The 27,452-nt window shown below is 54.5% G+C and overlaps 1 protein-coding gene across 12 annotated transcripts in view; it reads right to left on the bottom strand.

The window, feature by feature from the left end:
* The window catches only part of ZNF618 (zinc finger protein 618), a 148,957-nt gene that overhangs the window by 32,865 nt on the left and 88,640 nt on the right, over nt 1-27,452 (bottom strand). For 11 of the 12 annotated variants that reach the window (XM_084899952.1, XM_084899957.1, XM_084899956.1 and 8 more), the window contains exons 2-8: nt 27,383-27,426; nt 13,472-13,731; nt 4,691-4,768; nt 4,101-4,139; nt 1,181-1,270; nt 320-355; nt 147-224 (exon numbers count right to left, since the gene is read on the bottom strand). In XM_084899952.1, the coding sequence (XP_084756078.1) occupies nt 147-224; nt 320-355; nt 1,181-1,270; nt 4,101-4,139; nt 4,691-4,768; nt 13,472-13,731; nt 27,383-27,426 (625 nt within the window). The remainder of the gene's footprint in view (nt 1-146; nt 225-319; nt 356-1,180; nt 1,271-4,100; nt 4,140-4,690; nt 4,769-13,471; nt 13,732-27,382; nt 27,427-27,452) is intronic. The other variant, XM_084899962.1, reaches the window with a different exon arrangement.

Here is a 27,452-nt window from a genome sequence, read left to right as displayed (position 1 = left end):
GTGGCTCGCTAGCCAGGCGTTACTGCCAGGCGAGCAATGCCACCTTCTCCCAGCAGCGGAACCCAACTTGCCATCTCAGCCAGCCCCCGCCTGTCTCCCCACCCAGCCCCCACCCCCGCCCCCGCCCCAAGGAGAGGCCCGCATACTTGGCCCGATTTTCTGGAATGGTTCCGGGGGTTCCTCCTTCACCTCTTCAGCGGCCACGACGCCTTGGTCGAAGGGGTCTGCGGGAGAACACACACGGCCCTCAGTGCCCTGGTCCCCAGGTCTCGGGAGCCGAGCCGGGGACCAGAGAGGGGGCCGGCCACCAAGTACGTACCTGCCCGGTTCTCGGGGGCTCCTTCCACACTGAACACTACGCCGCGGCAGGAGGCAGCAGCCGCAGGAGGGAAAAAGCAAACAGGAGCCCCGTTAGTCCCCACCCGCAGCTGCCTCTGCCCGCCGCTCCCAGCCCGTCCAGGTGTCCTGGGGGCGCGGCCCTGGCCAGGGTGCAGGCCCAGAAACCTAGCAGCCACAGGAGGGTGCGTCCCCGCAGGACACAGCCTGTGTCTCCACGCCTCTCCCTCCCATGCAGGGCCTAGCTCCCATTGGAGGGCCAGGGCAGGAGGAAGAGAGAGACCGGGAGGAGAGGGAAAGGGAGGCGAGAAGAAGGATGAGCCAGGAGGTGGGAAGCCGGGCTGTGTCACAGCTGGAGATGGGCTGGGGGTGTGCGGCTCCGGAGGGAGCCCCAAGATCCTCCCAGACCCAAGACCCTATTTCTAGGATTCTCCCGTTTCCAAAAACAAATTAACTAAATTTATTGATCTAATTCCTAACGCTATAATCTAAGACACCAAAACACCATCCTTCATTTTTAAAAATTGGTTTAATTTCACCAGAGCATGTGAATACTCAATATGAAATTCGTGTAATAAATTGATATAAAATTGTGGGTATGCGACTGCTTTTGATCTTACAAAGCTGGCAATTTCATTTGGGTTCCCCTGCTCAGAAGTGTGTATGGAGTGTGATGGGGATCCTCAGGGGCTGGGCACGCCCCTCATGGTCTGGCTGCTGCAAGACCTTCCTCTGGATAGGTGGAAGAAGGGGGGGGTTGGAGGGAGGGGAGGGGCCAGAGACAAGGCCCTGAGTTGGGCTCTCTCTATGGGACTCCCTCCCCAGGAGGAGGGGCCTGGCTCACCATCCACCGCGTGCAGGTCTCGGTGCTCCTGGAAGCAGCTGTAGTACTTGTACTTCTTGCCACAGATGTCGCACGTGTACCTGAAATTGTCTGTGGGGGGATGGAAAGACAACACGTGGTCACCAGGGCTTCAGTCACGTGGGATGGGGTTGGGGGGGGCCAGCTCATGGCCTCAGGAACCAAAGAAAGGACAAGCTCAGACTGGCCCCAACTGGTGACTCCACAGAGAACCAGTTCTGGGGTGTCAGGGATCCCCTACACAGAGAGGCCGGGAAGCCCTGAGGTGACCTTCAAACCAACCCCCAACCCCACCTCCTGTGAGCTGAGCTCCTAACTGGCCCCACCTCCCTCCGTATCCACTAGTTCTTGCATCTGAGGGTTACTACGTCCTCACAGGGAAACTGAGGCTCAGAGGGAGCCGCACCAAGCCCCACAGCTAAGCGGGCCGGTGGTAGGCAGCTTCAGAGATGGCTCCCAATGACCCTGGCCTCCTGGTGTTCATGTCCTGGGTTTCCTTCCCCTGGAGCCTGGCAGGACTCAACGACTTGCGTCTAATGAAGAGAACGCGGTGAAGTGACGGAACCACTCTGAGATCAGCCAGAGGACACGACCCGTCTGGCGCACACCAGCTCGCTCTCGTTAGCGGATGTGCTGTGAGCTGCCCCATAGACCAGGGGCGGCCTCGGGGGAGCAGCTGGTGAGCTACTGAGGCCCTCAGTCCAAGAGCCTGGGGAGGACCGGTCCTGCTAGCAGCCACAGTATGAGTGTGCAAGGGACCTCGACGTGGAGTTAACCTTTTGTTTTCTCCATTGAGAGATGGGTAAGTGGGTAGATGCCTCTAGGTGTGACTGTGCAGTTTTTCTAACCAACAAATGAAAGATGCTCGGACTAAAGGCGTGGAACCTGGTCTCTACCCCCATCCAGCGGTATGGCTCCTCTCTGGGACGCAGGAGCCCTGTCTGCAGGATGGGAAGGCTGGACTGCTATTCTGCCAGGCTCTGTGGCCGGGCTCCCGTGACGAGGCTGGCGTAGGAGGAAGCCAGACTCTCTGAGCAGACACTGCTGGCCTGCATCAGGGTAGGGGTGCAGCACTGGAAATAAAATAAAGCACACTGGCCATGGGGAGGAAGGAAAAAGTGAGGGAAGGACTGAAAACAGCTCCGGCTACAGAGTCCTTAACAACCTGCGGCAACAGCGGAAGCCAGACGGAACACATCACTGAGGGGCTGCCGGGGAGGCCAGGGGCCTGGAATAGCCGAGGGAGGACAGATAAACGGGGAAGATCTTTAAATGGGTGACTGACCACAAGCAGACCATGGGAGATGGAGGGGAAGGGGCAACTGAGGGAGAAGGAGTGGGGGGAAGGGGGATAGGGCAGGCTGGGGCGAGGCGGGGCTGGAGAGGAAGGCCAGGCCTTCGCCTCCTCCCAGCCCTGGCCCTCTGGCAGGTGCTGGCCAACCTGAGCCTCCATTCTCCCTCCAGTAACAGGAAGAGTAGCCTCAGGCCTGCCTGCCTATCACGGGTAAGAATCAGAGAAAGAGAGAGAGAGAGAGAGAGAGAAAGAGAGAGAGAGAGAGAGAGAGAGAGAGGGAAAAAGAGAGAGAGGGAAAAAGAGAGAGAGAATGGGGAAGTGCCTCAGGGGGCGTGTTCTTGGGACCCAGGGCTTTAGCCCCAGGCACCTGTTTTGGATTTTTCTTGGGGGTGTGTCTACGTTGTAAGAAGCTTTTGCTGGCGGTGTAACTGATACGTAGATAGAACGGGAGTTCCTATCTGAGCTGCACGCGGGGATGTGCAGTTGTGACGGAGGCGTCTGGTGGCCTGCAAAGTCTAACATGTTTACTACATGGTGCCCTACAAAGAGTGGGGTACAAATCCTAGCTGCGCAGCTTGTCCAGTTTCCACAAACCCAAAACGCCTGTGTGACCAGCACCCAGCCCAAATGTCACCCCCAGAAGCCCATCCTAATGGTGACCAGGACGCTGACTCTTCCAGCATGAACTCGCGCCCCAGTTTTTGCACTTCCTGTAGGCAGACCTAAGGAGGGACTCTTGTCCTTTGCGAATACTGTCTGTGGGTGAGGCACGCTGCTGTGTGTAAGTCTATATCTCCGCTTTGCAATGCTGTGCTTCTCAATCCTTCGTGGGAACACCGGGACTCGTTTATCCCTCCAGCCCACTGGGCACTCACTCCGGAGGTCTCCAGTTTGAAGCTGCGAAGAGCACCCCAGTTCCCACCTCAGGGTGGACATGCGCACACAGTTCTGCTGGGGATCCACCTGGGGGAAGCCGCTGGGCTCCGAGGCTCAGGGCTGTTGGGTAGGGTTGGTTACATCCCAGCCCACAGCCTCTGGCTGCTGTCACCTGGTCTGTGGGTTTAGAGGTGGAGGGAGGGCAAGCAGGGCCTGTGAGCAGCAAAGCAGAACCCTGTCCCCAGAGGTCACGGCCCTGCACAGCCTGGGCTTGGGACCCCGCACCCCAGTGACCGGTGGGTGCCCACGGGTGCTCGGGAGATAACTCTCTGAAGCGGGAGCTCCCAAACATCGGCCATGGAGCCCCACACCCAGGAGTGGGAGCCACAGAACAGAGGCAACTGTGCCCGCTGGACCCTCCTGGGAAGTCACAGCAAGAACATGTTCCTCTTCGCCAGGCTCAAGGTTTCCCCGAGCTGTGTGGCCAGAGAACCCTTTCCTGACGGAACCCCGATTATGTCTGGGAACACACTTTGGGAAAGGCTGTTCTGAGGTACATCCAACTTCCTAAGGACCCACTGGCCCCAAAGCCTGGACCATAAAAAAATGTGTTTCCCGGAAGCCACGTGGGACCTCCTGGTGATGGGGGTTTGGGGGGGATAAGAGCATCTCCTTCCACCCCTGGGTCTCTCGCCCCCCGCCCAGAAGCCCACCAGGAGGGAAGATACTCACTGCCTTGGGAGGCTCCCTCCCCTGAGGTGGCTTCAGTGTCTGTAAGAGAAAAGGCAGAGGGGGAGGAGGAGCGGGGAGGGAATGAATGAGAAGGAGGTGAGTACACTACGACACGCCAAGGGGTACCCTCTCCAATGCAGAACGCAAGGAACTGAGCCGCTCGGTTCTTCCCCACCCATCAGTCAAGGCCCTGACCCAGCCTCCTCTCCCTGTCTGCCAGGCTCAGGGAGTGTCAGGCACCAGCGCCCTGTCCCCTCAGCTTCAGTGTCCTCATCTTCAGAATGGAGAGGGCCACCCCGCCCCCACTCCAGGGCCGTAGTGGGGAGCACTAAAGCCTTCTGGGAGAAATCAGGCCTGTGAGGAGCAGGCAGGAGGCACTGGTGACAGAAGTCTGGTGGCCATGTCCTGCTGCCCCCCCCCCCCCAAGTAAAGGAAGCTCCCCTTCTCCCCCTGGGGTCTCCCTCCTACTGCAGGAAGAACGAGAAGCCTGGGGCTCACAGGGCCTCTGTAGTCACCCAGGAGGGGCCCAGGTGGAAAACCAGGCAGAGGACAGGGAGTCCCCCGACTCTGCCTAGGGACACACCACTCACCTCGGTGTGCGCGTACGTGGGTCTGGAAACAGTTGTAGTACTTGTACTTCTTGCCACAGATTCCACACTCGTAGGACCCTGGAAAACAGGCAAGAAAGGGACCGCTCAGCCAGCACCCAGACAGGCAGCCAGGAGGCCCAGGGCCTGCGGGGATGCCTCCGGGGGCTGCTGGCTCTGCTCAGGGGGCAGGGCTGGTCCACTGGCCGTCTGGTCCCCAGTAAGCGAAGAGGCAGCAGGGCCCAGCAGGGACATCCCGAGGCCATGGAAGGAGCAATCACCAGGCAGAGGTCTCCTGAGGGCGAGAACGTGGGGAGCAGCCCTCAGCGCCATCATTTGCACCCAGCCAGCTCCAGAGAAACTCAGACACGTCTCAGGGCACTCAAGATGCAGCAGGCAGAATTCCAGAGAGGGGAAGGAGAAAAGAAAAACAGGAGTGGGGGCAGAGAGCATAGCATGGCCCCTCACAACGGGCAGGCCTGTATTCAGCTCAGAGCATCACGGCGGCCGCTGCTTGCAGATCAAATGCCAAGGAGGAGCCAGCTGCTGGGTTCTAGGATACAACAGGAGCTGGCCCAGGGCGGGCCGGGGACAGGGGACAGGAGAGGTAAGTCGTGGATGAGTGGGTTTCCGGAGAGTCCCTGGGGCTTGGCCTCTGACCAAATGTCCTCTGAACCAGGGTCTTCCGAGTAGAGTGCAGTCCCCTGGGGACGTGGGAGCCCAGGCCGGTTAAAACACTTCCAAGTGTCCTTTTCTTAAAAGCAACATGACGGAGCAGTGGCAGCAGGCAGGGGGCCCCCTCCGCTGCTTCTCCTTCCTCCTCTCCTCTCACCTTCATTACAGGCAAGACAATTCTTTTTTTTATTTTTATGTTTTTATTAATTTCAGAGAGGAAGGGACAGAAACATCAGTGATGAGAGAGAATCATCGATTGGCTGACTCATGCACACCCCTCACTTGGGATGTAGCCTGCACCCTGGGCATGTACCCTGAGCTGACCGGGAATTGAACCATGACCTCCTGGTTCATAGGTTGATCAATGCTCAAGCACTGAGCCATACCAGCTGGGTGACATGACCACTCTGTCACCCACCCAATCCCACCACGCGTGTCCTCCACGGGCGGCTATCACCTCAGGGCTCCCAGCAAAGGCAAGATCTGAAACATCGTGTGTCAGACTTAGGAATCGGGTCTCGTGACGGGGAACAATTCCTCTTGTCATTCCAGTGCTTTCCAAGTCTTAGCTCTCCACAAAACCGAAGATCTAATGGAGCTGTCAGTGGAGAGACCATTAAAAATAACGTCTGATGAGACGCCCAAATGTCATTTTGGACAGACACCTTGGAGTTAAAGAACTAAGTGACGCTGCTAATACACACCCCGCCACCCCTCCCCGCCTCCTGATTTATGTGACCAAGCTATCTAAGCACTCGCACGTATGAAAGCCGAAACAGGGGAATTAAGTTAATGCTGAATCCTGTCTCATTCAACATACAAGAAATATTAATTCACAGAAACATGAACCAATTGAAACAGAAAGCCCATCCGTTTTTATGAAAAGGTGTGTTTTCGGTAACATTTTACTTGCACGTTTACGATCGCTCTAAATTTGTTTTTTGGCAAATTGTATGCTGATAACAACTCGATCTGAGGGGGAAAAAATGTTTTAAAATATAGAGCTTTATGATCCCAACATATTTTTTTTTTTTTTTTTAGAAATTTCAATTTCAATTTACATACATCTTGTTGTGGGAGATGAGTGTGAAACAGTGATCAATAAAAGACTCTCAAGCATAAAAAATATATTACATCAGGGTAAAACCCTGTGAGGGAAGTGGACTGGAAATATGAGTTCAAGGAGAAAAAAGGAAAGATGTAACATTTGTGACTGTTAAAGATGGGCCTTGCTCGTAGGTTTCGTAAATGGATGACGGCAGATGCAGGCAACAGTGGGGTTTGGGTTATCTTGGCTACATTTAAAAGAGTGGTTCACAGTTTTATTTCAAATGCCACGTTTTTACACCATATGCCAGACATTATACCCTGTGTGATTACGTAGTTGGATTAGAATGTTAGATGTCAACACAAAAGTGTGAAAGAGAATATCGTTTCTCAAAATTCTTGTAGGAGTTGCCAAAACCGGTTCGGCTCAATGGATGGAGCGTCGGCCTGCGGACCGAAAGGTCCCAGGTTGGATTCCGGTCAAGGGCACATCCCCAGTAGGGGATGTGCAAGAGGCAGCTGATCGATGATTCTTTCTCATCTATGTTTCTAACTCTCTTTCCCTCTCTCTTCCTCTCTGTAAAAATATCAATAAACTATATTTAAAAAAAAAAAGATTTAAAATTCTTGTAGGAGACACTGAACAAAAAGAGTGTGAAGCCATAGGTCCTTTAGATTCTCATTCCAGTAGTAACCCCAGATGCATCTGAGGCTTCGGCTAATCCCACTGGTATCTGCTTTGCATTTTTGCCCCTCCCCTTTTTTTTAATAAGCGATTATTTAAGTTTGTTTGAGCTACCTGGTGACATGCCGAGAAGCAGGATCTCAAATGCTCCCCTGTCCCCCTTAAAAAAACACTCCCATGCCTATTACTTCACTCTGCCCCAGTGAACCTACCGGCAGATTCTATTAGTGACTGATCAACCAAGACAGTATGGCTCAGAGAGGTTGAGGGCTCTGTCCAAGGCCCCATAGCAGGGCAGACACTCTTGGCTTAGAGCCTTAGGGCCTTTTCCAATGGGGACCCTCCAACTAGGCTTCCCTTCCCACCTTGGACATCACAACGAAGAGTCTTCAGCAGAGACAAGATGCTCCTGGGAGGGTGGCCAAACCCCTCCTTTCTGGGTGGCTCAGCAAAGAGCTGAGTGTTGGTTCTGGCACGCTCGGGCACCAAGCCCTGCCAACAGCCTATTGAAACAGGAAACGAACTATCAGCTGGCCCTTTGAAGCAGGCCTTGGCACCTTGGCTGCTGGGCTTGTCTGGATGGCTGGCTGCTCTTCTGCTGCTCCTTCCAGAGCCAAGGCCCCTTCCTCCTCCTCCTCTTCCTCCTCCTCCTCCCTCCTCCTCTCCCTACTGCCCCTCTTCCTCAGGCAGCCCTCCACTCCTTGGTGCTCACAGCTCACTATCTAGAAACTTCCTTGCAGGGGCCATTTTCCCAGGAGATCCCTGACTCCCCCTCTTGCACCCCTAGAGTGACCCTCTCTGCTTGCCCACCTCCAGGGGACTCCCTCCCTCACAGGTCTATATCCGGTTATGGATCTCATCATCACAAAGTCCTTCCTTTTACTGAGTGGAAATCACCTCCTGGTAACTACCTCCTATTGGCTGGGGCTGCTTGGAATGTGTCTGCCCCATCCCCTTCCACCAAAATGCTTAAGAGATTCTAGCATCTCCCTGGCCCACAGCCCCCATCCCCATACAAATAGCCTTAGCTCTGCCTTGAGCTCCTCCCTACACCGAGTGAGTTAACGCTCTGGAAATAACCAGTTGGCCCACCACACCCCTCCCCTGAGGAAGAGCCCAGCTGGCCACTTGCACGAGGGAAGCCCTGGACCACCCACCAGGTCTCCAGGCACCTGGGGCTCCCTCTCCCCGGGCTCCTTCCCCTGTGACCTCTCCGGGTGAAGGACCAAGAGCCTCGCAGCACAGAGCAGAGCACCCACTTCTTGGAAGACATTCTGACCCCCCACAATGGGCATGCTTCTCCCTCTGAGCCACAAACTGTCCCGTGGGCTGGAGGTCCTGATCGCTGCAAACCCAGCTTGCTTTGTCCTCACCACCGAAGACAAGTGATCCACTAGCGATGCCATGGCTGTGGCACTGGGGAGCAGCGTGGCCGCCCCTTGTGCATTAGCACCCCTCACCGAGGAGCTCCCGAAACCTCCCGTGTGGTCCTGCCATTCCTCGGGGCTGCTGTGCAGACGTCTGCCTGCGGCTGGTCAGGAGGGAGCAGGCAGCTGCCAGCTCACTTCCGGTTTCATCCCACAAAACTGTCAGCGTCCGTATGATCCCTGCTCTTCTCGCTAAACAAGGAAGCTCAAGGTCTTGCCCCTGAGCCCCATACCAGTGGCAGAGACGTGCTTTCTAAGAGTGAGGGACGCCCTTCTCAGCACAGGGGTGGGTGGCAACAGGGAGGTAGGAGGCCGGGCAGGCAGCCAGCCTCCCGAGCACCGACACCCTTTCTGACTCTCCCAGTCCGAGAAGCTGCCAAATGCCACCCACGTGTCTGCGACCTGGGCTCATCCATGGGAAGTGCCTCGGAGAGTATCTGTGTCATTGGGAGCCCTATTCGTCTGATGGCTGTGAGGTCATGGGGGGGAGGGACAAGAGGATGGAGCTCTGAGAGAAGGCAAATGCGAGGTTCCCTCAGGGCACAGCACGGGTGACCCACCAGGACTGCTATTCTATTCAGCAACAGAGCCCGGCTCCGAGCCCTGAGCATGGCACTCAGGAGGCCCTTGGCTCCCCAGAGCAGTGGTTGGCAAACTGCGACTCTCGAGCCACACGCGGCTCTTTGGCCCCTTGAGTGTGGCTCTTCCACAAAATACCACGTGCAGGCGCACACATATACAGTGCAACTGAAACTTCGTGGCCCATGCGCAGAAGTTGGTTTTCGGCTCTCAAAAGAAATTTCATTCGTACTGTTGATATTTGGCTCTGGTGACTAATGAGTTTGCCGACCACTGCCCTCAGAGCCCTGCTCTCCCCTGCCGACTGACTTGGGAACATGTTAGCTCCTCGACGTCTGGCCTCGTGGCACAGGCTCATTTAAAGGGATGGCTCTACCCACACCCAGCACCCCAGCCCAGGCAAGACCCTGGGGAGTCTTTCCCTTCCAGAAGTGAGTGGGCGGGGGTGCTGTGAGGTGGAGCAGGGCCTCCACAAAGTGGAAGAAAAGTCACCGCCCTGCTGTGTGCCTCAGGGCGGCTCTTTCTTTCCACAGGCCCCTGTTTGCCCTTCTCTAAGATGAAGGGGACGAGGGCATCACGTCTATAGCATGTGTAGCCCCACTGCCCACGTCCACAGCCATGGCAGACATCAACAATCAATCCTGCCTCCCTTTAGAAGCTTCAACACAGGCTCCAATGAGCCAGCTGCAATTGGACTTGGCCCACAAGGTAACATTTACCTGCCGTCCTGTGATTAGATGAGTTCAATTCTAACACTGATTTCTGTGTGTGTCCGTGTTTTGCTGTTGTTAAATGCTTTTCTTTCCTGGTGCTGAGGCCAAGCCACATTCCTCTGAGCCTGACCCTTGGCAGAAACTACACCCTCATGGAAGGTCAGGCTGGATGGATGCGAGAGGAGCGGCCACGACCAGCAGGGGGCGCCCGGGGCCTGTTTGGTAGGGGCTCCATTAAAAAGGTGGTTCCATTTCTTAACTTGTCATTGGCTTTACAGCTTTTCACAAGGGTGTGCCAAAAGCAGGTAACTTCACAAGATACTCAAAAGTTCCTGAGTTCTTGGGAGGCTGTACTGGAAGGAGCACAAGGGACTGGATCCGTTAGTTTTCAGATTAGAAAACTTGAGGTCCCATTAGAAACCCTGTCTTCTGAGACTTCGTCCACAAGTTTCTTCTCCATCCCGTTTCTTCTCTCTCTGTCACACTGGCTTATCTCTTACACTTGGACAAACGCAGAAATATTACTACTCCTTCCCCTTGAAGAGGTACTTCTTTTTTTTTTTTTTTTTTTTAACTATTGACACCAGTACTAACAATAGCTAAAACTAAGTACAACGTTGAGCGCTTTACAAAAATCATTTTTTAAAATATATTTTTATTGATTTTTTACAGAGAGGAAGGGAGAGAGATAGAGAGCTAGAAACGTCGATGAGAGAGAAACATCGACCAGCTGCCTCCTGCACACCCCCTACCGGGGATGTGCCCGCAACCAATGTACATGCCCCTGACCGGAATCGAACCTGGGACCTTTCAGTCCGCAGACCGACGCTCTACCACTGAGCCAAACCGGTTTCGGCTACAAAGGTCATTTTTATTGAATCCTCAAATAGCCCAATGAATCTGCAATAGTGAAACCTGAGGCACAGAGAGGTCAAGTAACTTGCCCAAGGTAGAACAGCTAGTGGGCCACAGAGCCTGGATTCATTCCCAATCCGAGGAGACGAGTTCGTTCTCGAGGCACAACAGTGTTCCCTTCCACTTCCTCCCGTGATCCCCACACCCCGCCAGCAGCCGGGACAGGGAGCACGCCTCATTTAACAGAAGAAGACACGAAGGCACAGCGAGGCCAAGGGAAACCAGCTTGGTGACTGGCAGGAGGCCAAGGCCCTGAGGCTCTCACTGTGCAGGCAGCTGGCCCAGGGCGGGCTCCCCACATGTCCCCAGCATGGCTGCTCCGGGCTTTCCCCGCTGAATCCAGGCTGCCAGCTCCATCCCAGGATTCAAATTCAACTCCCCTTCTGGGCAGCTCCTCGTGAAGGGCATAAACAGCTCCTGGGTCCAGTGAGTCTTAAAACACCCCTGGACCCCAACCCCATGTGGTGAACAAGGACATGTCCTCTCCTCGGTGAACGAACACATCTGGTGGCTAACCGTCCTCAGCCTTGGGGAATGAATACTGATGGACCGAGGCCAGACACAGGCCCCTGAAGAGAGTCTTCTCTCGAGGGGCACTGGGCTAAGTCCTTCACGTTCTTCACGGAGTATCTCGGGCTCATCCTCCTCCTGTCACGTGCTAGCATGGCCTTTCCCGGCCTCCCCCAGGTTGGGCTGGCCACGGCACTAGTTCCGGCCCAGGACTGCATGGAACTAGCACTGCTCACAGCGGGTTGCAGCAGGTTAACTGCCAGGGTGAGTCCCCTTAGCGTATTCTTTCCCTTTGACACAGGGTGGCAGCATTCCCTACCATGGCTGCTGGTAGCCTGGGCCCAGAGCAGAGTGGAGCCCCTAGCTGACCCACAATGGGCATGTCATGTGACTGAGAAATGAACTTTTGTGGGTTCTAGCTACCAAGATTGCTTTTTTTTTTAACTTGTGGGGTCTTCATTTCTGAGGCATAACCTAGCCCCATCCTGACAGCTTCACCACCAACATCAACCCTGTTTCCTAGAAGCTCGGGCTTGGCTAGGAGAGCCTAGGGACAGGTCCACTTCCCAGAGTTCCTGACCTCGTGGCAGACGAGCATGGACCAGGCAGCTCTAACGAGAAGTGCCCCGGTGAGAGACAGGGTAGAAACACACCACTTCTGACCAGAAGAGATCAAGGAAGGCTTCTGGGAGGAGGTGGCAATGCAGTTGGCCTTGAAGGACGGGTTGGACTGGGGCGTGAGGAAACGGGCAAAGGCATTCCGAGGAGAGGGAACAGCAAGGGTCAAGGGCAGGAAATGCTGCAGAACAGACTGCTGGAGTGAAAGGTCCGGGAAGATCAGAAATAAGAAATGAGGCTCAAAGGCTCAGGTTATGGAGATTCTTGGTGCTATCCCCTAACACAGCGGGGAAGCCCGAGAATAGAATCAGGGCATGACATGCTCAGTGTCCCGCTTTGGCCAAGGCCCCTGGCAGCCAGAAAGGACAGCAGGGGAAGGAAGGGAGACACAGAGGCATGGTTGTTAGCGGGATGCCACAGGGACCCAGGTGGAGCTGATGGTGGCCACAGCCAACAAAGGAGCAGGTAGAACAGGGAACTCGAGGCTCATTCCCAAGGTTGGAAAGACAAGGCAACAGGGCTTGAGCCAAACAGACACAGGGGAAGTTCCCTGCCTTGGGCGTGAGCCTAGACGTGAGGAGTGAGTTAGGGCTGGACCAGGAAGGACCGGCAGAGGAGAGGGAGATGGCAAAACGTCTTAAGAACTTCTCAGAACACACTGAAAGGGGGAAGCGAGGAGGAAGGCACTCCGAAACAGACCAGGCGAGGCCTGGATGCCAGGCCGGGGCCTGTGGGCCTTATCTTACAGACGTAGGTTTGCGAACTTCTGGCCCAGGGAATGACGCTGACCCACAGACATGTTTTGTTTGGAACCTGTAGTTGCCAACATTTAAAGCCAAAGGAATCCGCATGAAAATTCCCGTTTCTGGCACGCGGTATGTGCCCAGAGAGCTGGCCACGCGGAGCCTGTCTCCCCACCAATGACGGTCGGCAGCAGCTGAGGCGCGAGCCCCCTCTGCACGCCGGGTGTGCGCGCTCCAGCTGGACTCGGTCCCCGCCACCTGTCTGCCTGGCTCGTCCCTCCCTGCGCTAAATAAACATATCTGCTGGGCCTGGCAGAACCTGGCAGGAATGCAGGCAGCCCGAGGGGTATCCCCTGGCTCATGCTGGGAAGGGAGGGGAGGGATGATGTCTAAGAAGCTTGCTTCCACAGAGCTCCTCCAAGCCTGGCGCCGACCAGAAGGGGCAGGGGAAGAAGGTACCAGTCCGGTCCTGACAGAGCATCTGCTCGGAGCAGGACCTGCACTGGGAGCTGCCCGGGGAGTCTCCAGTCCAGCCGAGGAGGGGGAAATACCGACAGGCTTTGGGACACCAGGCAATGCAGACCCCCCTGGGGTATGGGAGCCCACGCATGAGGGACTCACCCCTCTGCAGAATGTTCCAGGCATTTGACAACAAAGTCTCAAAGGATGTGTGGTGTTTTGTCACGTCAGGTGGGAAGAGGAGAGCTCTAGACCAGAGCAGTGCCGGCAGAGGTAAGTCTAAGGAGACCAGTTCCTTCGCTGAGGGCAGAGGGCAGCCACCACAGGCTCGCAGCCAGGAGGGGCAGCGATCTGGGGCCTTCTCTGCCCAGGACTCCGGGCCCAGCCCCAACCCCCTCAGGGCAAGCACTCACCGAGGGTCTGCTGGTTGCGGACGCCGCCGATCACCACGCAGATCTCGGCGGGCACGTCGCCGGTCCCGTCCTTGCTGACCACCTTGCCCTCCTCCTTGGCCTCGCCCTGCCAGATCACCTCCTGGATGTAGTCGTCGGGCACCTCCGTCTTCACCTTCACCTCCGTCATCGTTCCCTGCTCGGCGCTCAGCGAGGCCTCGGCCGGCCCGGGCTCCGGCCCCTCCACCTTGGCGCTCTTCTGGCTGCGCTTCAAGCGCTCCCTGGGAGAGAAGACAGTCTGGTCAGTGTGGACCCCATGCCCACCCCCAGGCCCACCTGGGAGCCCACAAGCCCAGGGCGTGGCACAATCTTTAGCTCCAGGCCCACCTGCCCCATGAACCTCTCCTTGAAGCACGTGGCCATAGCTGCCCCTGAGTGTCCTCCAGGGAACCCTGGGGTTCCCAGGAACACAGTTTGAAAATACTGGGGCTAGCCTGGCTCCCCCACCACTCATTTTACAGATGGGGAAGCTGGGGTCTAGAGAGGTCTGCCTGTGCCCAGGAACTCCTGAAACTGGCTCTGGCTGACGGAAATAACGTCTCAAGCTTCACACAAATCAGCTGAGAATCTTGGCAAAACGCAGATTCTGGTTCAGCAGGTCGGGGTCTGGCCTGAGATTCTACGTTTCTAACAAGCGGCCCCCCTGACGCTGGCGCTGCTGCCAATCCTCCTTCCGCACAGGCAGCAGCAAGCGTGCACGCGGCTCGATGTGCTAAGTGTCTGGTGCTGTTCGCTTCGCTCCTTGGCGGGAGGCCTGGAGACCTCATCCAAGCTCTCCCCTCTCCGGTGTCACAGATGGGGAACTAGGAGCCAGAGAGGCTCCCTCGGTGGAGAAGTCCCGGAGCCAACACTTGGCGCCCAACACGCTGGCCTCTAAGTGGCTCTTCAAACATCAGAAAACATCCTCCAGGTAAGAGCTCAGTACGGAGGCCTAGAACAGAGCTGTGACCGGCCCAGGGCCACACACAAGACTGGTTGCGGGTCAAGGCATGGAGCCCGGTCCCTGCGGTTCGCTCCTGCACGGCTTTATCATAAGGACGCGCTCATGCTTCTGGCAGGAGACTGTCACCACGGCTCCTGTTTCTGAGGTGGGGAAGCTAAGATGTGCACAAGCTGGGAAATCAAGTCATAGTCCAGGCCTGGGGCTGCTGCCCTGGCCACACCCAGCCGTCCCCACTGCTCCAGAGAAGCGTCTGCAGGGCGATCTTCAAGGCCCAGACTCCAGGCCCGCTCGGGCAAGACCCACTGGCACACGAACTGGGAAGCAGGGACCCAGGTTCTGGCCCAGGACCCACAGTGGACTTGCTGTGTGACTCTGGACAAGACCCTTCTCCTCCCTGGGCTCCACCTTCACCTATCACAACAGCATGGGTTTTATCACATCCGCTGTCCCTCCCAGCTCTGGCAATGGTGAAGAAAGTGAGCTGGGGTGTGTGTGTGTGTGTGTGTGTGTGGGAGAGAGAGAGAGAGAGAGAGAGAGAGAGAGAGAAAGAGAGAGAGAGAGACAGAGAGAGCCCCAAACTAACAAGGGGGCAAAGAAAGGCCACTGGAGGTGCTATAGACTAAATTGTGTCCTCAACCCTCCAACTCATATGGTGAAGTCCTAATCCCCAATGTGACTGCATCTGGAGAGAGGGTCTTGACAAGGTAATTAAGGTTAAATAAGGTCAAAAGGGTGGGGCCCTAATCTGACAGGACTGTGGCCTCAGAAGGAGAGAGACAGAGGGATTCCTCTTTCCCTGACTCTGTCCCCAGCGTGTGAGGACACAGAGAGAAGGTGGCTGTGTGCAAGCTAGGAAGAGGGTCCTCACCAGCACCAACCATGCTGGCCCCCGATCTCAGACTTCCAGCCTCCAGAACTGGGAGAAAGTGTCCGGTCGATGGCACTTGGTTATGGCGGCCTGAGCTGACTAATACAGGACTCTCCTTGGCGAGGCCCTCACTGGTCCCAACCCAGACTCCCCGAGCTCAGCTTCCCAAGACCAGCAAAGAGGCCCGCTGGAGCGGGTGTCCGACCTGCCCGTGTCCTCCACGGCGGAGGTCATGGGCAGGGCAGGGCCCCTTCCCTCAGCCCTCCCTTCACTGGCCGTGTTTGGAAGCTCAGCCTGAGTCCTGTGAGCACTTGAATAGACTCAGTGTCCCCTTCTGCTCTGCAGGACCTCACAAGCATCAGGGCGTCCTGCTGAGAGGGAGGAGCTGTTGGGAGTCAGAAAGGCTGGGCATCCATACACCCTGTGACCAAAGATTCCCTTCTCTGAGCCTCAGTTTCCTTCTCTATTAAAGGGGAACCATGATCCTTGCCAGATGAGCCAGGGAGCTGGCAGAGAGCAGGTTTCCATGGGTGGCGGCTGTCATTATGAGGCTGACATCCCCACCTCCGGGCGCCTGCCCTGTCACTGGGGATGCAGTTAGAACCTCTCTCCGAATGTCCCATCCGCCTCGCACAGGCGATCCCTTCATAGGCGATCCCCACACTTGACACTGGGACCCAGTGAGCCCTCCCCTCACCCACAGGCACCATGGCACACAACATACGCTCCCTTACATGTGACACCCCTGAGGCCCTGCTGCGCGGGGGACACGGCTTCATGCTTTAGATTTACAAGCACAAATGTTGCTTTTCTCGGCTGCTTTGCATTTAATTAGGAGTCCTAATAACAATGGGATCGCAGGAGTACTTACATCACTTTGAATTAGTGGCGCAGCTCCTTCTAACTTCTGCACAGAAAAAAAAAAATTTTTTTTTCCATCTATCATTTTTTAAAATAGAGCTCATTATTTTAATTATATCCATTTAAATGTACAGTGGAGCCCTTGGATATTCTCAGCACGAATCATTAGGTATATTAGTGAAAAGCACTCGGAATCTATCTGCACGCTGACACTCCACAATCTATTCTATTTGTGTCTCTGTAAAACAGATTTATATATAGATAACTACAAAATAGTTGCTCAAGATATGCTATGAATTTTATATTTAGCCCGAGTCACACTTCAACATAAAAAAATCTAAAGCCGGGCACCGAGAGGCCTTTTCTCAGCAAGTACATAGCGTCTGTGGTCGCTGGCTACGCCTCATGCCAGAATGCTGGGAGAGAAGCCAGACCAAGCGGGTTCTTGCCCAAGGAATTCCCTAAGAGCCTTCGCCTTTCACTACAGTGATGGTTTTCAAAGTGTGTTCCTTAAAGGCCTAGGGGTTCCTTAGTAGTGGCCCTTAAAGCACTCATGAGGCCTGAATGAGGAGGGTGGTCTTAAACAGGGTTCCAAGACCCCCCTCTCTCTGATATGATAGCTTGGTTTAATGTATATATGTTTGGGCTTCTTTCTCCCTGTAGAAGGGTACAGTAAATGGCATCCCTGCCCGCGCCCCCGCCCCCCCCCCCACAATATATGCCCACATCCTAATCCCTAGAACCTATGAATGAGACTTTATTTAGAAAAAAAGGTTCTTTCTAGATATAAATAATTGAGGGTTTTGAGATGAGATCATTCTGGGTTATCTGGGTGGGCCCTAAGCAATGAGAAACCCTTAAAGCAGGGTGGGAAGCATCCAGCTAGCTGGCCACACAAGGCCCATGAAATAATTTGGGTCAACATATTAGGGGTGAGTTAATTAAATGTCTGACCAACAAGAGCAGGTTATTTTTTTAAATATATATTTTTTATTGATTTCAGAGAGGAAGGGAGAGGGAGAGAGAGATAGAAACATCACCAATGAGAGAGAACCATTGATCGGCTGCCTCCTGCACACCCCCACACTGTGGATCGAACCTACAACCCGGGCATGAGCTCTGATTGGGAGTCGAACCGTGACCTACTGGTTCCTAGGTAGATGCTCAACCACTGAGCCACGCCAGCCAGGCACAGGCTAATTTTTAAGTCGATGATTCTGTATGGCCCTCGGTGACGTTATACATATCCGAACGGCCCCTGGTTGAAGAAAGGTTCCCCACCCTGCCTTAAAGGGACACACAGGAGAGTGGACAGACACAGAGATGCTAAGTGGACAGACACAGTGGGGCGGCGGCAGCATGGCCACGGGGAGGGATAGGTGGGGTGCAGCTGAAAGTCAAGGAATGCGCAGCCACCAGAGGCTGGAAGAGGCCAAGAGAAAACTCTCCCCAGAGCCCGCAGACCCGTGACCCTGCCAACACCTTCATTGTGGACCTGGGGCCTTCAGAACTGTGAGAGCAAACTTCTGCGGCTCTAAGCCACCCCTGTTGGTGGTAATTTGCTACAGGGGGAAAACGGATACACTACATCCGACTCAGTCTGAAGAAACAGCTCCCAGTGGTTACGTCTGTAAACCACTGCCCTCCACCACCCTCCGTTTCCTTCTGCTTCGTTCCTCCTCGTCTCTGTGACTGCATCCGGCCGGTCCCATGCGCCCAGAGAGCCTGCCTGGGATGGCTTCAGAGCAACTCTCTTCCTCTGGGTGTTCCCAGATGGTCCTCCAAGCGCTTAGACCCACCCGCTCCCATCCGGCGCTCACAGAGCCCCGTGGTCCAGAGGGAGCAGCCGCAGCACAGAACAGCCCCCTTCACACCACATGCCCTGGGCGCACAGGCCTGGTGCACAGCAGGCACTCCATCCACCCAGGGAGCGCCCGGCATGCCTGAGGTCACACAACTTCCAGCAATGCTTCTGTTCTGGAAACCATTCTTCCAGCTCCAAGAGGGGACCCGGCCCCACGAAACTCTGCAGCCAGACACAGTGCAGCCAAATAACAAATCAGTAGATTTGAGGCCCGAGGACAATTGTCATTTAGGAAGAGTCCCAGGGATGCCAGGTGCCCAGGAGTCAGACGGCTTTGTTACTGGGTACGACGTCCACACCATTCCACCCAAAATGCCAATGCCTGCTGGGCTCAGTGTTCTCCCGTGCACACACGGAGTGGGTGGGACCTCTAGGCAGCAGGTGCGCCTGTCTTCTTGCTCGGGATGGGGATCAATGCATCCATAGAACCCCAAGACTCAGCCTGAGGACACCCCACTCCCTCCGAAGGCTACTGCTACTTGAACCACCTGGAACGGTGGAGAGGGGGGGAAATCTCTAATCACAGCGTGTAAATAATGACTCGGTGAACTCCCTCCGGAACACAACTTCATTAAAGATCCAGTCATTAGGAATGAGGGTTAACTGGTCTCCAGCTGTGCTTAGCACACGCTCCATGAACGCACGGCTGTGTGGGGTGTTCTGAGAGTGAACGCACATCCAACCGCGGCGTCGGGGGCTGTGCTTACGCTGCTGCGGGAGCCGACCACTGACTGGCCCAGGGCTCCAACTCTACCCATCGGCCCGCCTCCCAAGGATCTGAGTGCAGATGGTTATCTATTTGTAGATGTCGGCAGACCCCCTCCTTGGCAATGCTTCCAGGCCGATGAGGTGGTTGCCTCCCCGAGTCTGTTCTTCCCAAGACCTCCTGGGACTGCCATGCTCCTCAATCCAATGGTCCCTTCTCACTCCTCATTGAGCCCGTCCGTTAACGAGAGCCCCCTCTCTCCTCCGTCCACCTCCTTCCTCACGTGGCTCTGTGCTCGCTGGTGGGCCTCTCACCTCCCGGCCCCTCCTGTGCCTTCTGCTGAGACCTCTTCACCAGCCCACTGCTATACCTCAACATGCCCCCAGTATCCGTTCAAGAGCCTCTCCTATTTTTACCTGCACTCACTCCCTAAGGCACTTCACCCAGATTCCTACTTTTAAATATTAACTATGTGAGGATGAATCACAAACTGCCTCTCCAGCTTGCACCTGCCCCGACCGCCACACCTGCAACACTAACTGCCTAACCGGCACCCACAGGGAACAGGTCCAAGCTGAGCCGCTGCCATGGCCCTCCCCCTCAGGAGACAATCAGTTCTTCTGACTCCTACCCCTGTGCTCTCCCCACTGACCCGAGGCTAAGACACCCCCAGCAAACAGCTGAAACCTTCCCCATTCCCTTCACCAACAACTCCATCCCTCCAGCTCCTCAGGCCCAGACCTTGGCATTATCCTTGCCTTGACTTTACCAGCAAATTCTATCAACTCCACCTTCAAAGTATGTCCAGAACCTGAGCACCCCTTACCCCCCATGGCCACCACTCTGGTCCAAGCCGCCTTCCTTCCTCCTGATATATATTATTGATGTTTTACAGAGAGGGAGGGAGAGGGATAGGAGTTAGAAACATCGATGCGAGAGAAACATCGATCAGCTGCCTCTTGCAAACCCCTACTGGGGATGTGCCCGCAACCAAGGTACATGCCCTTGACCAGAATCAAACCTGGGACCCTTCAGTCCACAGACTGATGCTCTATCCATTGAGCCAAACCAGTTAGGGCCCTTCCTCCTAACTTGTTGCAATAACCTCACAGCCAATCTCCCTGCTCCTACCCGGGCCTGACGCTTCCAAATCGATGTTCAGCACAGCAGCCCGAGCAAGCCTTTGAAAATAAGCCTGGTGGTGTCTCCCTTCGGCTCAAAATCCATTTGCGGTTCTGCATCTCACCCAGAGCCACAGCCACCGTCCTCACCTGACCCCCAGGTGCATGCTGACCTCGTCTGCTAACATCCCTCCCCTCGTTCCTCCTCACTGGCCACACCGTCTCCATGCTACTCCATGCTGCGCTGTGCACTACCCCCTGAGCACACAGGTACGCTCCTGCCTCGCTCTGCACCTGCTCTTCCCTCTGTCTGGAATGTTTTCCCCCCCACCCCCCCACCCCAACAGGTGCCTCCATGGCTAGAGCTCTTGATTCCTTCAGGTCTTTGACTCCAACATCCCAGCACAGTGGAGCTGTGCGGGCTGCCCGATGCGAGGCCTCCAACGCTCCAATCCCCTTCCTCGCCCGATGTGTTCCGCTTAGTATTTGCCCTGGGTTTTTCCTAACACACTTGTTACCACTCATCCTCTTCGCTGTCACCCTGAGAACATAAGCTAGAAGAGGGCGGGACTTTGTCTTGTCATTCATGGTCACACTTCAGCACCCACAGCAGTGCCTGGCCGGTGGGAAGGGATCAGTAAGCACCCTGTTCATTAAGGATCCAAGGCACGTGCCCTGGAAAGGTCAACGCCAGTGCAGCCTCCGGGGTGTCTCCCGCCAACAGCGCCCGCCGAATGTCAATGGCTTAACTGCTCAGAACTGCAAGCAGCCCTGTCCCTCCACCTTCCCCGGTGGGACATGGGTCGGAGATGTTCCCCAGGAGCCAACGGAAGGAGGGATGCTTACTCCTGAAGTGTCAACATCTTATTTATTTCCTTTCCAACAGCACACTCTTCCTCCTTCCTGAAATGCCAGGAGCCTGGAAACACGGCGACACCAGCTCTCCCCGCTCCGGCTTCACTGAGATATTACTGACCCGTGACACATGTACGTATGAACTGTCCCACGTGAGGATCTGCTACAGTGACACCAACTCCTGAGGGTGCAGGGTCGCAGTTCTATCATCATTGGAAGACCTGGGTCCTCAGGGCACGGGTGGGTGCTGAGGTCTCGGGGGTGGGGGTGGGGGCTGCCGTCTCATACCAGGGGTTCTGGAAATGCCCCTCTGCTTCTAACAGGCTCATGCCCCCAATGTGCCAACTAATTCCGCCTGGTTCTGAGAGACTGCCAGAGGCAAGGGCCCACCCCTCTGCTTTTTGTATCCCAGTGCCTGGCCCTGGCTCAATGGTACAAACAGACAGAAAAAGCCCGACGAAAACACGCCGGCACGCAGGGTGAGAGGTGCGGCTGGTGACAATGGCGATGATGTTGCAAAGGACGGAAACAAGAACCAGGACAGCGGAGGCATGCTGCGTGGCTAGGTGCCCAGGCAGGGCGCCTCACTCCACAATGCCTCAAGGGTAGGCAGTTTTGTTTTCAGGTAAGAAAACCTAGGATCAGAGAAGCAGAGTGACTTTTCCTGATCGCACGGCCTTCTAGTGACAAACGCATGATTCAACCAGGTCTGGCCAACTCCAGCTCTTGGGCTTTTGATGGTTGGGAGGATTTTTGTTTTTCTCTTCGCAACAACTTGTTGAATGAATGAACTAATGAATTAACAAATGACCAGACGCTCCCAGAGATGGGGAACCTATTCCCGAGGCCCCCAGGGCACTGTTAGTGCCCTGACAGGACGGGGCACGTGCTGGGAGCTGACATTCAGAGGATCCATCTCTGCCACAGAAGGAAGTACTTGGTGCTGTGTTCACTGCTGACCTCCAACGCTCCTTGATGTGTTTGAGAATGGCCGCTGTGCCCACACGTGTTCTTTGGCTAAAAAGAGGCTCCTGTCTTTAGCCGCAAGGACGGAAATCAGAATGGAGAGAAAGGGCGCAACATCCGTCCCCTAGAAGGACAGAAAGAGGGAACCTATAGCAAAACCCCCGTTTCCAGGGACCCCGGTAATGAGGCCTGGTCTGTACTCACTATTCTTCCCGTGTTTCAAATCTTCAGCTACCACCCAGGCCTCAATAACCCTCAGAATTACATGCACCTCCATTTCTGTCACGTATCACTGATGTATGTTAATAAATAGTCAAGGAGAAGAGCTGAGATTAATAGATTAAAACTATTAACCTATTTAACAACTCTTAACAGTCTGGAAATTCAAAACAACCTACAACGCATAAATATACCATTAGCTTGAGTCCCAGGCACTTAACTGTCTCCAAGTTGGTGTCAGTCAGCCACAGCGCTGGGCGCCTCTGCAGCTCAGAAAGACAGCGTGAGGATTAAAACATGAAGCGCTAACTCCCTGGTTAATTGAAGCTTAACACAGAGAAGAGCAGGAGTCTTGAGCAACACCGGGGAAAGCTGGAGATTTCTCTCCCGGGTGCCCTGGTACATGGGAGGCTGGCACGGTCACTGAAATGTTAGCAAGGACCCTGCAGACTCAGGAATTCTCACCCAGGTGGCACCCACTCACTCACAGGTCATGGGGGGGAGGGGGCATGCCCACGGTTCTGCATCTTCTGAAGCAGATCCCAGAGGGCACTCAGTCAGTGGAGAGTGAGGCAGTCCCTAAGCTGGTCCTCACGCTGGATGATGTACATACACTCCTTGTCACCAACGGTCTTTCCTGCCGAGGCTGTGACTTAGTAGCTCCCATCCCTTCCTCCTACAGCTCCTCTGGCCACGTTCTCCTTGGAATGAAAGGTCCTACCCAACAGGACCACTTCCTCTCCAACATGCTGCCCACACTAGCAAGTGATGCCCGGAGCTGTCCAGCTGCCATCTCTCCATGGCAGTGCCCATTCCCCCAGCCCTGATATGACATCTGACCTCTCCCCGCCACCAGCCAGTCCTGGAGGCCAGTTGATGACAGACTCAGGTTTGTAATGCACAACACCTCAGTCCACACACTCCAGGGGGCGGACCCAGCCTGGTTCCTCACTGCCCAGAGGCACCCCGCCCCCTTGACACACCAAGGAGACTCCTAACTACATAGTCCAGGTCTTCCCAAGACAACTAGATGCGTGGACCACTGCCAAGCTCCCAAACCTGCCCCCGCCTCGCCCCCGCCCTCCCAGCCCTCTCCTCCTGTGTAAGCCGGGGATGTGAACACTAATCACTAAGGGTTGTGTAGGAGGAGATTAAAGCACAGAGATGGCACCACACACACAATAGGGGGTCAATAAATGGTGGTTTTTCCCCTCCCATCCTTACCAAGCACTTGCCAGACAGAATATGAAGTTTGGTGACAGCATTTTGTGGCTGTCTCCACAGAGCAAACGTAAGGGTGCCTCTGAATGTTCAGAATCTGCCCTATTTACAGAGTCCTGGCTGAACAGTCACTGATACAGCACAGGGAACTCTCCCCGCCAAAACAGCAGCGGCTCCCTCTCCTTGTCTGTCGCACTTTGGAATTTAACTTCCCAAGTCAGCCTGCAATTTTTATGATTTTTGTGGTCCAACTTTGCCCAAAGATTTCCACAATACACATTTCTGAAAATTAAATAAGCTCCATTAACAGGAATCTACACCTAACGTCAAGTTGAAAGACGCAGCCTAAAATACATCCCGAGTCCTCAGGTGATTCATTCTGTTATCACTCACCGGTCACTGATGAGCATCGGGCCCTCTGTTACTGTGAAATTCTGTGCAGATGAAGTTAGTTTGGGGCTGCTTTTATTTTACCGCTGAAATCCAAAATGCTAAGCAACAAGAATATGTTACTCACAAAATAACGATGCAGCCACACACATGTGATTATCAAATTAAATGGTCCACCAGCGAAAATCTTGGCTAAAGAGGACAAGAGTCAGCCTGGCCCAAAGCCATCTGACTATAATGCTGGACAACTCTATTTCTCAATCCACTCCAAGGAAGAGGGATGCCAATCACTGCCTCAGAGGGCCTCGGGGAGGATCGAATGAGCTATGTATAAACTGCGTAACACAGCAGCTGGATCATGGTAGGCCCTCAACAAATACAAGCTCCATCCCCCCTACTCGCCCCCCTCTTCCTACCCTCTCTCCAATATCTAGGCTGTACAAGAAATCAATTGCCAACCCACTGTTACCTTTTCCTAGGAATGGAATCTAGCATGGAGGCGATGTGGTGATAAAACAAGCATTTACCAGAACATCTACCATGGGCCAGACACTGTGCTATGGTATATATCTCATTATTACACTTAATAATAACATTAAATTATTATTAACATTATCATCAATGACAGCACTATCACTGGGGAGGTACTAATAGAATCCCCATTTTAACGACAGGGAAACTGAAGACAGGTAACTAGCCCAAGGTCACATACCCAGGAGGTTGGCAGTGCCAGGATCTGAACCCGGGCAGTCTGGGCTCTTCAACACGGAGCTAAGCCGCCTGGCCCTTCGCGGGGCTGGAGAGAGGACAAGGAAGCTGGATGCCTGACAGACCAGGCATGGAAGTGGGAGCCACAGGGGCTTCGGCTGTTCCACACCCTCCCCAGCCCAAGTGGGAGGCTGTGCACTTTGGGTGCAGGACTCACACAGCCCAGCTTTGCAAAACTGCATTCCTCGGGCCTGACTAAAACAACATTTTACAAACTCACATCGAAGCCTACCTTCTAAGGTCCCGACCATTAGCCACACTTCTTGCTACATCTTGTCTCCTGCCATTTACTCTCCTCCTGGCAGCCAGAATGATCCTTTTAAGACCAAATTCACGCCACTCTTCGGTCCAAAGTCCCCAGTGGTTCCCCACCCCCAAGGCCCTAAAGAACCACCTCAGCCTCCTTGCTGTTGCTCCAATGATACAAATTCCTGCCCCAGGGCCTTGCGCCTACTGTTCTCTCTGCCCGGAGGAATGTGCCTCTCTCATGAATGCTTGGCTCAGTCCCTCATCTCCTTCAGATCCTTGTTCACATGCCACCTTCCTGGCGATGCAATACTCCCTCTGGTTCACTAATCCCCCTCCCTGCTCTCCCCTGTAGCACTTGGTACCACCTGACATACCACATGTTTTATGCATTTACTATGTCTCCCCCGCTTCCACTAGAACATCAACTCCATAAGACCAGGGTTGCTGTCTGCTGTGTTCACTACTGAACATCCAGCACCAGGTCATAGGTCAGACTCTGGCACTTAGCAGGTGCTCAGTAAGTATCTGTAGAATGAATGACTGAGAGTGATTTTCCATCTTCCCCCCACCCCAGCAATCTCCCTGTCGACTCAATCCTGATCACTTGGTTGGGCAACGAACAAATGAGTCCCTTAACCTCTTCCATCCCTGGTTTCCTCATCTCCCAACGAGAGCGTTGGAGTAGGTTATCTACAGAGTCCTTCCATGCCCGAAAACCTTCGACTGACAACAAAAGGCAATAATTCTTCACTACAGCAAGCCCGTAGCTTCACTGACTCGATTACAGAAACCACATTTCCTTTAGTATTTTCCCCAGCCTAGGCCCCGCAGCCCCCATGCCCTGAGAATGAGTGAGGTCTGGCTGAGCTGTGCTCTGTGACTTGTAACCTGCACACCAGGTCAGCATTAACCTCAAGTGCTGGGATCACCGGTCTCGTAAAATCGACCCAGGTTGGGTTACAGGGAAATAAACCAAACCACATTCCGTTGTCTCTTAGGATCAGAAACACCATCGCCCCTTGTCCCCCTCAATTTCACACTGATTCCTGAGCAGCCCACGCTGTTGGTTTTGGGGTTTAGCCAGAGGCCCTATCGAGAAGTAACGAAACTGGGTGTTCTGGGCCAAAAGGAAGGTGCTGGGACGAAAGCAGTCCGTGGTGTGTAAGAGAGTGTGCTGCGGCACGGCTGGGCGCTCAGGGGAAGCCCAGGTCAGAGGATCACAGGTCCTTCAAGGTCATTCCATCTAGACTACTCAGCAGGTCCTTCAAGGTCATTCCATCTAGCCTATCTCTAACCACAGGGAACCTTGGGCTTTTGTTTCCCCATCTGAAACAGGGACTAAGGGGACACACACACACACACACACGACATCTCTAATGCTCCACAAAGTGCCTACAAGTCTGAACCCCACTTGGCCAATCTAACCCATGCCAGGGTCAAGTTCACCAGCATCAGCCAAGGCCTTCTCTTGATTGAATGTTGGGTCACTGTATAACATGTATAACATGACTGCTTGGTCTTTCAAAGATGCACTACTAGCTTTACTGACAGAATCAATAGAAACTCACTTGTTAGCTCCTTTGGAGTCCCTGCCTTCTTGGCAAGCCCACCGCCTGTGGCAGAGCCGTTGGCCCCTAGCAGTCTCCGCTAACACCTATTCACCGATCACTTCATACCGAGAAGTGAGAGGGCACAATGGTTAAGCATAAGCATTGGAGAAGTCAGACCTGGGTGAGCATCCTGGCAGAACTACTCACGTCCAAACTGGGCAGCCTGAGCCCCAAACACATCTCTGTGCCTCAGTTTCCCCATCTGTAAAGTGGGAATAAGAGCACCGCCCACTTAGGGTTGTTATAAAGATTACATGAATTAATAGTAGGTTAATATATGTGAGTCACGTAGTCAGGATCTGACATGTAAGTGCTGACTCAATGGTAGTCATTATCATTAGAAATTTCTTCAAATTACACATGACCCTGAGAGGTTTGGACTGGTCCTTCCTGGGGTATATTCTGGCATCGTGGTAATAATACGGGGCTCCATGACTATGTTCAAGCCTAGGCTAGTCACGGAGAGCAAAGAGATGGCACGCATGCCATCTACCCGCTCCCCCGACTGGGCAGGCATCTCGAATCTATCTCAGCGCTCTTTTTTCCTTCCCCTGCAGCTATGGGCTGCTCAGGCTCAATATAGAGATCAGGCAGCCACTAGGCCTATGGGGAAACCTGCCTGCTGTCCCCTGACAACAGGCAGGTATGCTGGGGTGGGAGATTCATGCATAAAGGCAAGGACCACTCTGCATGAGAATCGTGAGAAACGGATGGAGCCTTGCCTGTCTGTCCACTGCTGTGGACCCAGCACTTTGGACAGTACCTGCCATGCAGCAGACACTCAAATACCCGTTGGATGAATAGATTAGCATCAAATTAGCAACACAGCACTGGGCCTCACCTAGCAGGTGCTCAACGAATGAGGGAGGACAGTGGGATATGCTCAACCCTCAGTTGAGCTCACTATTTCTGAGTAGAGTGCACCCAGCTTTGGCAGGTTCAAGGCCTCGTCATCGCCACTCACCCGTCATGTGACCCTGAGCAGGATCCTTCCTCCCCAACTTGAGCAGCCAAAGGCCAGTTTAGGATTGAGTCACCCTTGGTTCCAGTCACAGAGGACACCAGGAGGTCTGCAAAGTGCTGCCCACAGCAGTACACCCTCCAGGGAAGTGCCGATACTTCCCAGCCAAGGGGACGGGCCTGGACCACCCATCCTTTCAGGCGGAAGAGGCACATCTGTCAGGTGGCTGCTAGTTGTGAGGGAGGCGTAGTGAGGTGAGGGTGGACCTACCTGCTCGCCGTGCTTTTCCGTCCAGCCGCACTGGCTCCGTCAGCCTGCAAAAGAAACCCAAACACAGGCT

The sequence above is a fragment of the Pipistrellus hanaki genome (genome assembly GCF_964339955.1).
Source record: "Pipistrellus hanaki genome assembly, chromosome: 11".
NCBI classification, from domain to species: Eukaryota; Metazoa; Chordata; class Mammalia; order Chiroptera; family Vespertilionidae; genus Pipistrellus; species Pipistrellus hanaki.
Note: the sequence above shows the minus strand (reverse complement) of the source record. Positions and strands in the feature narration are given on the sequence as shown.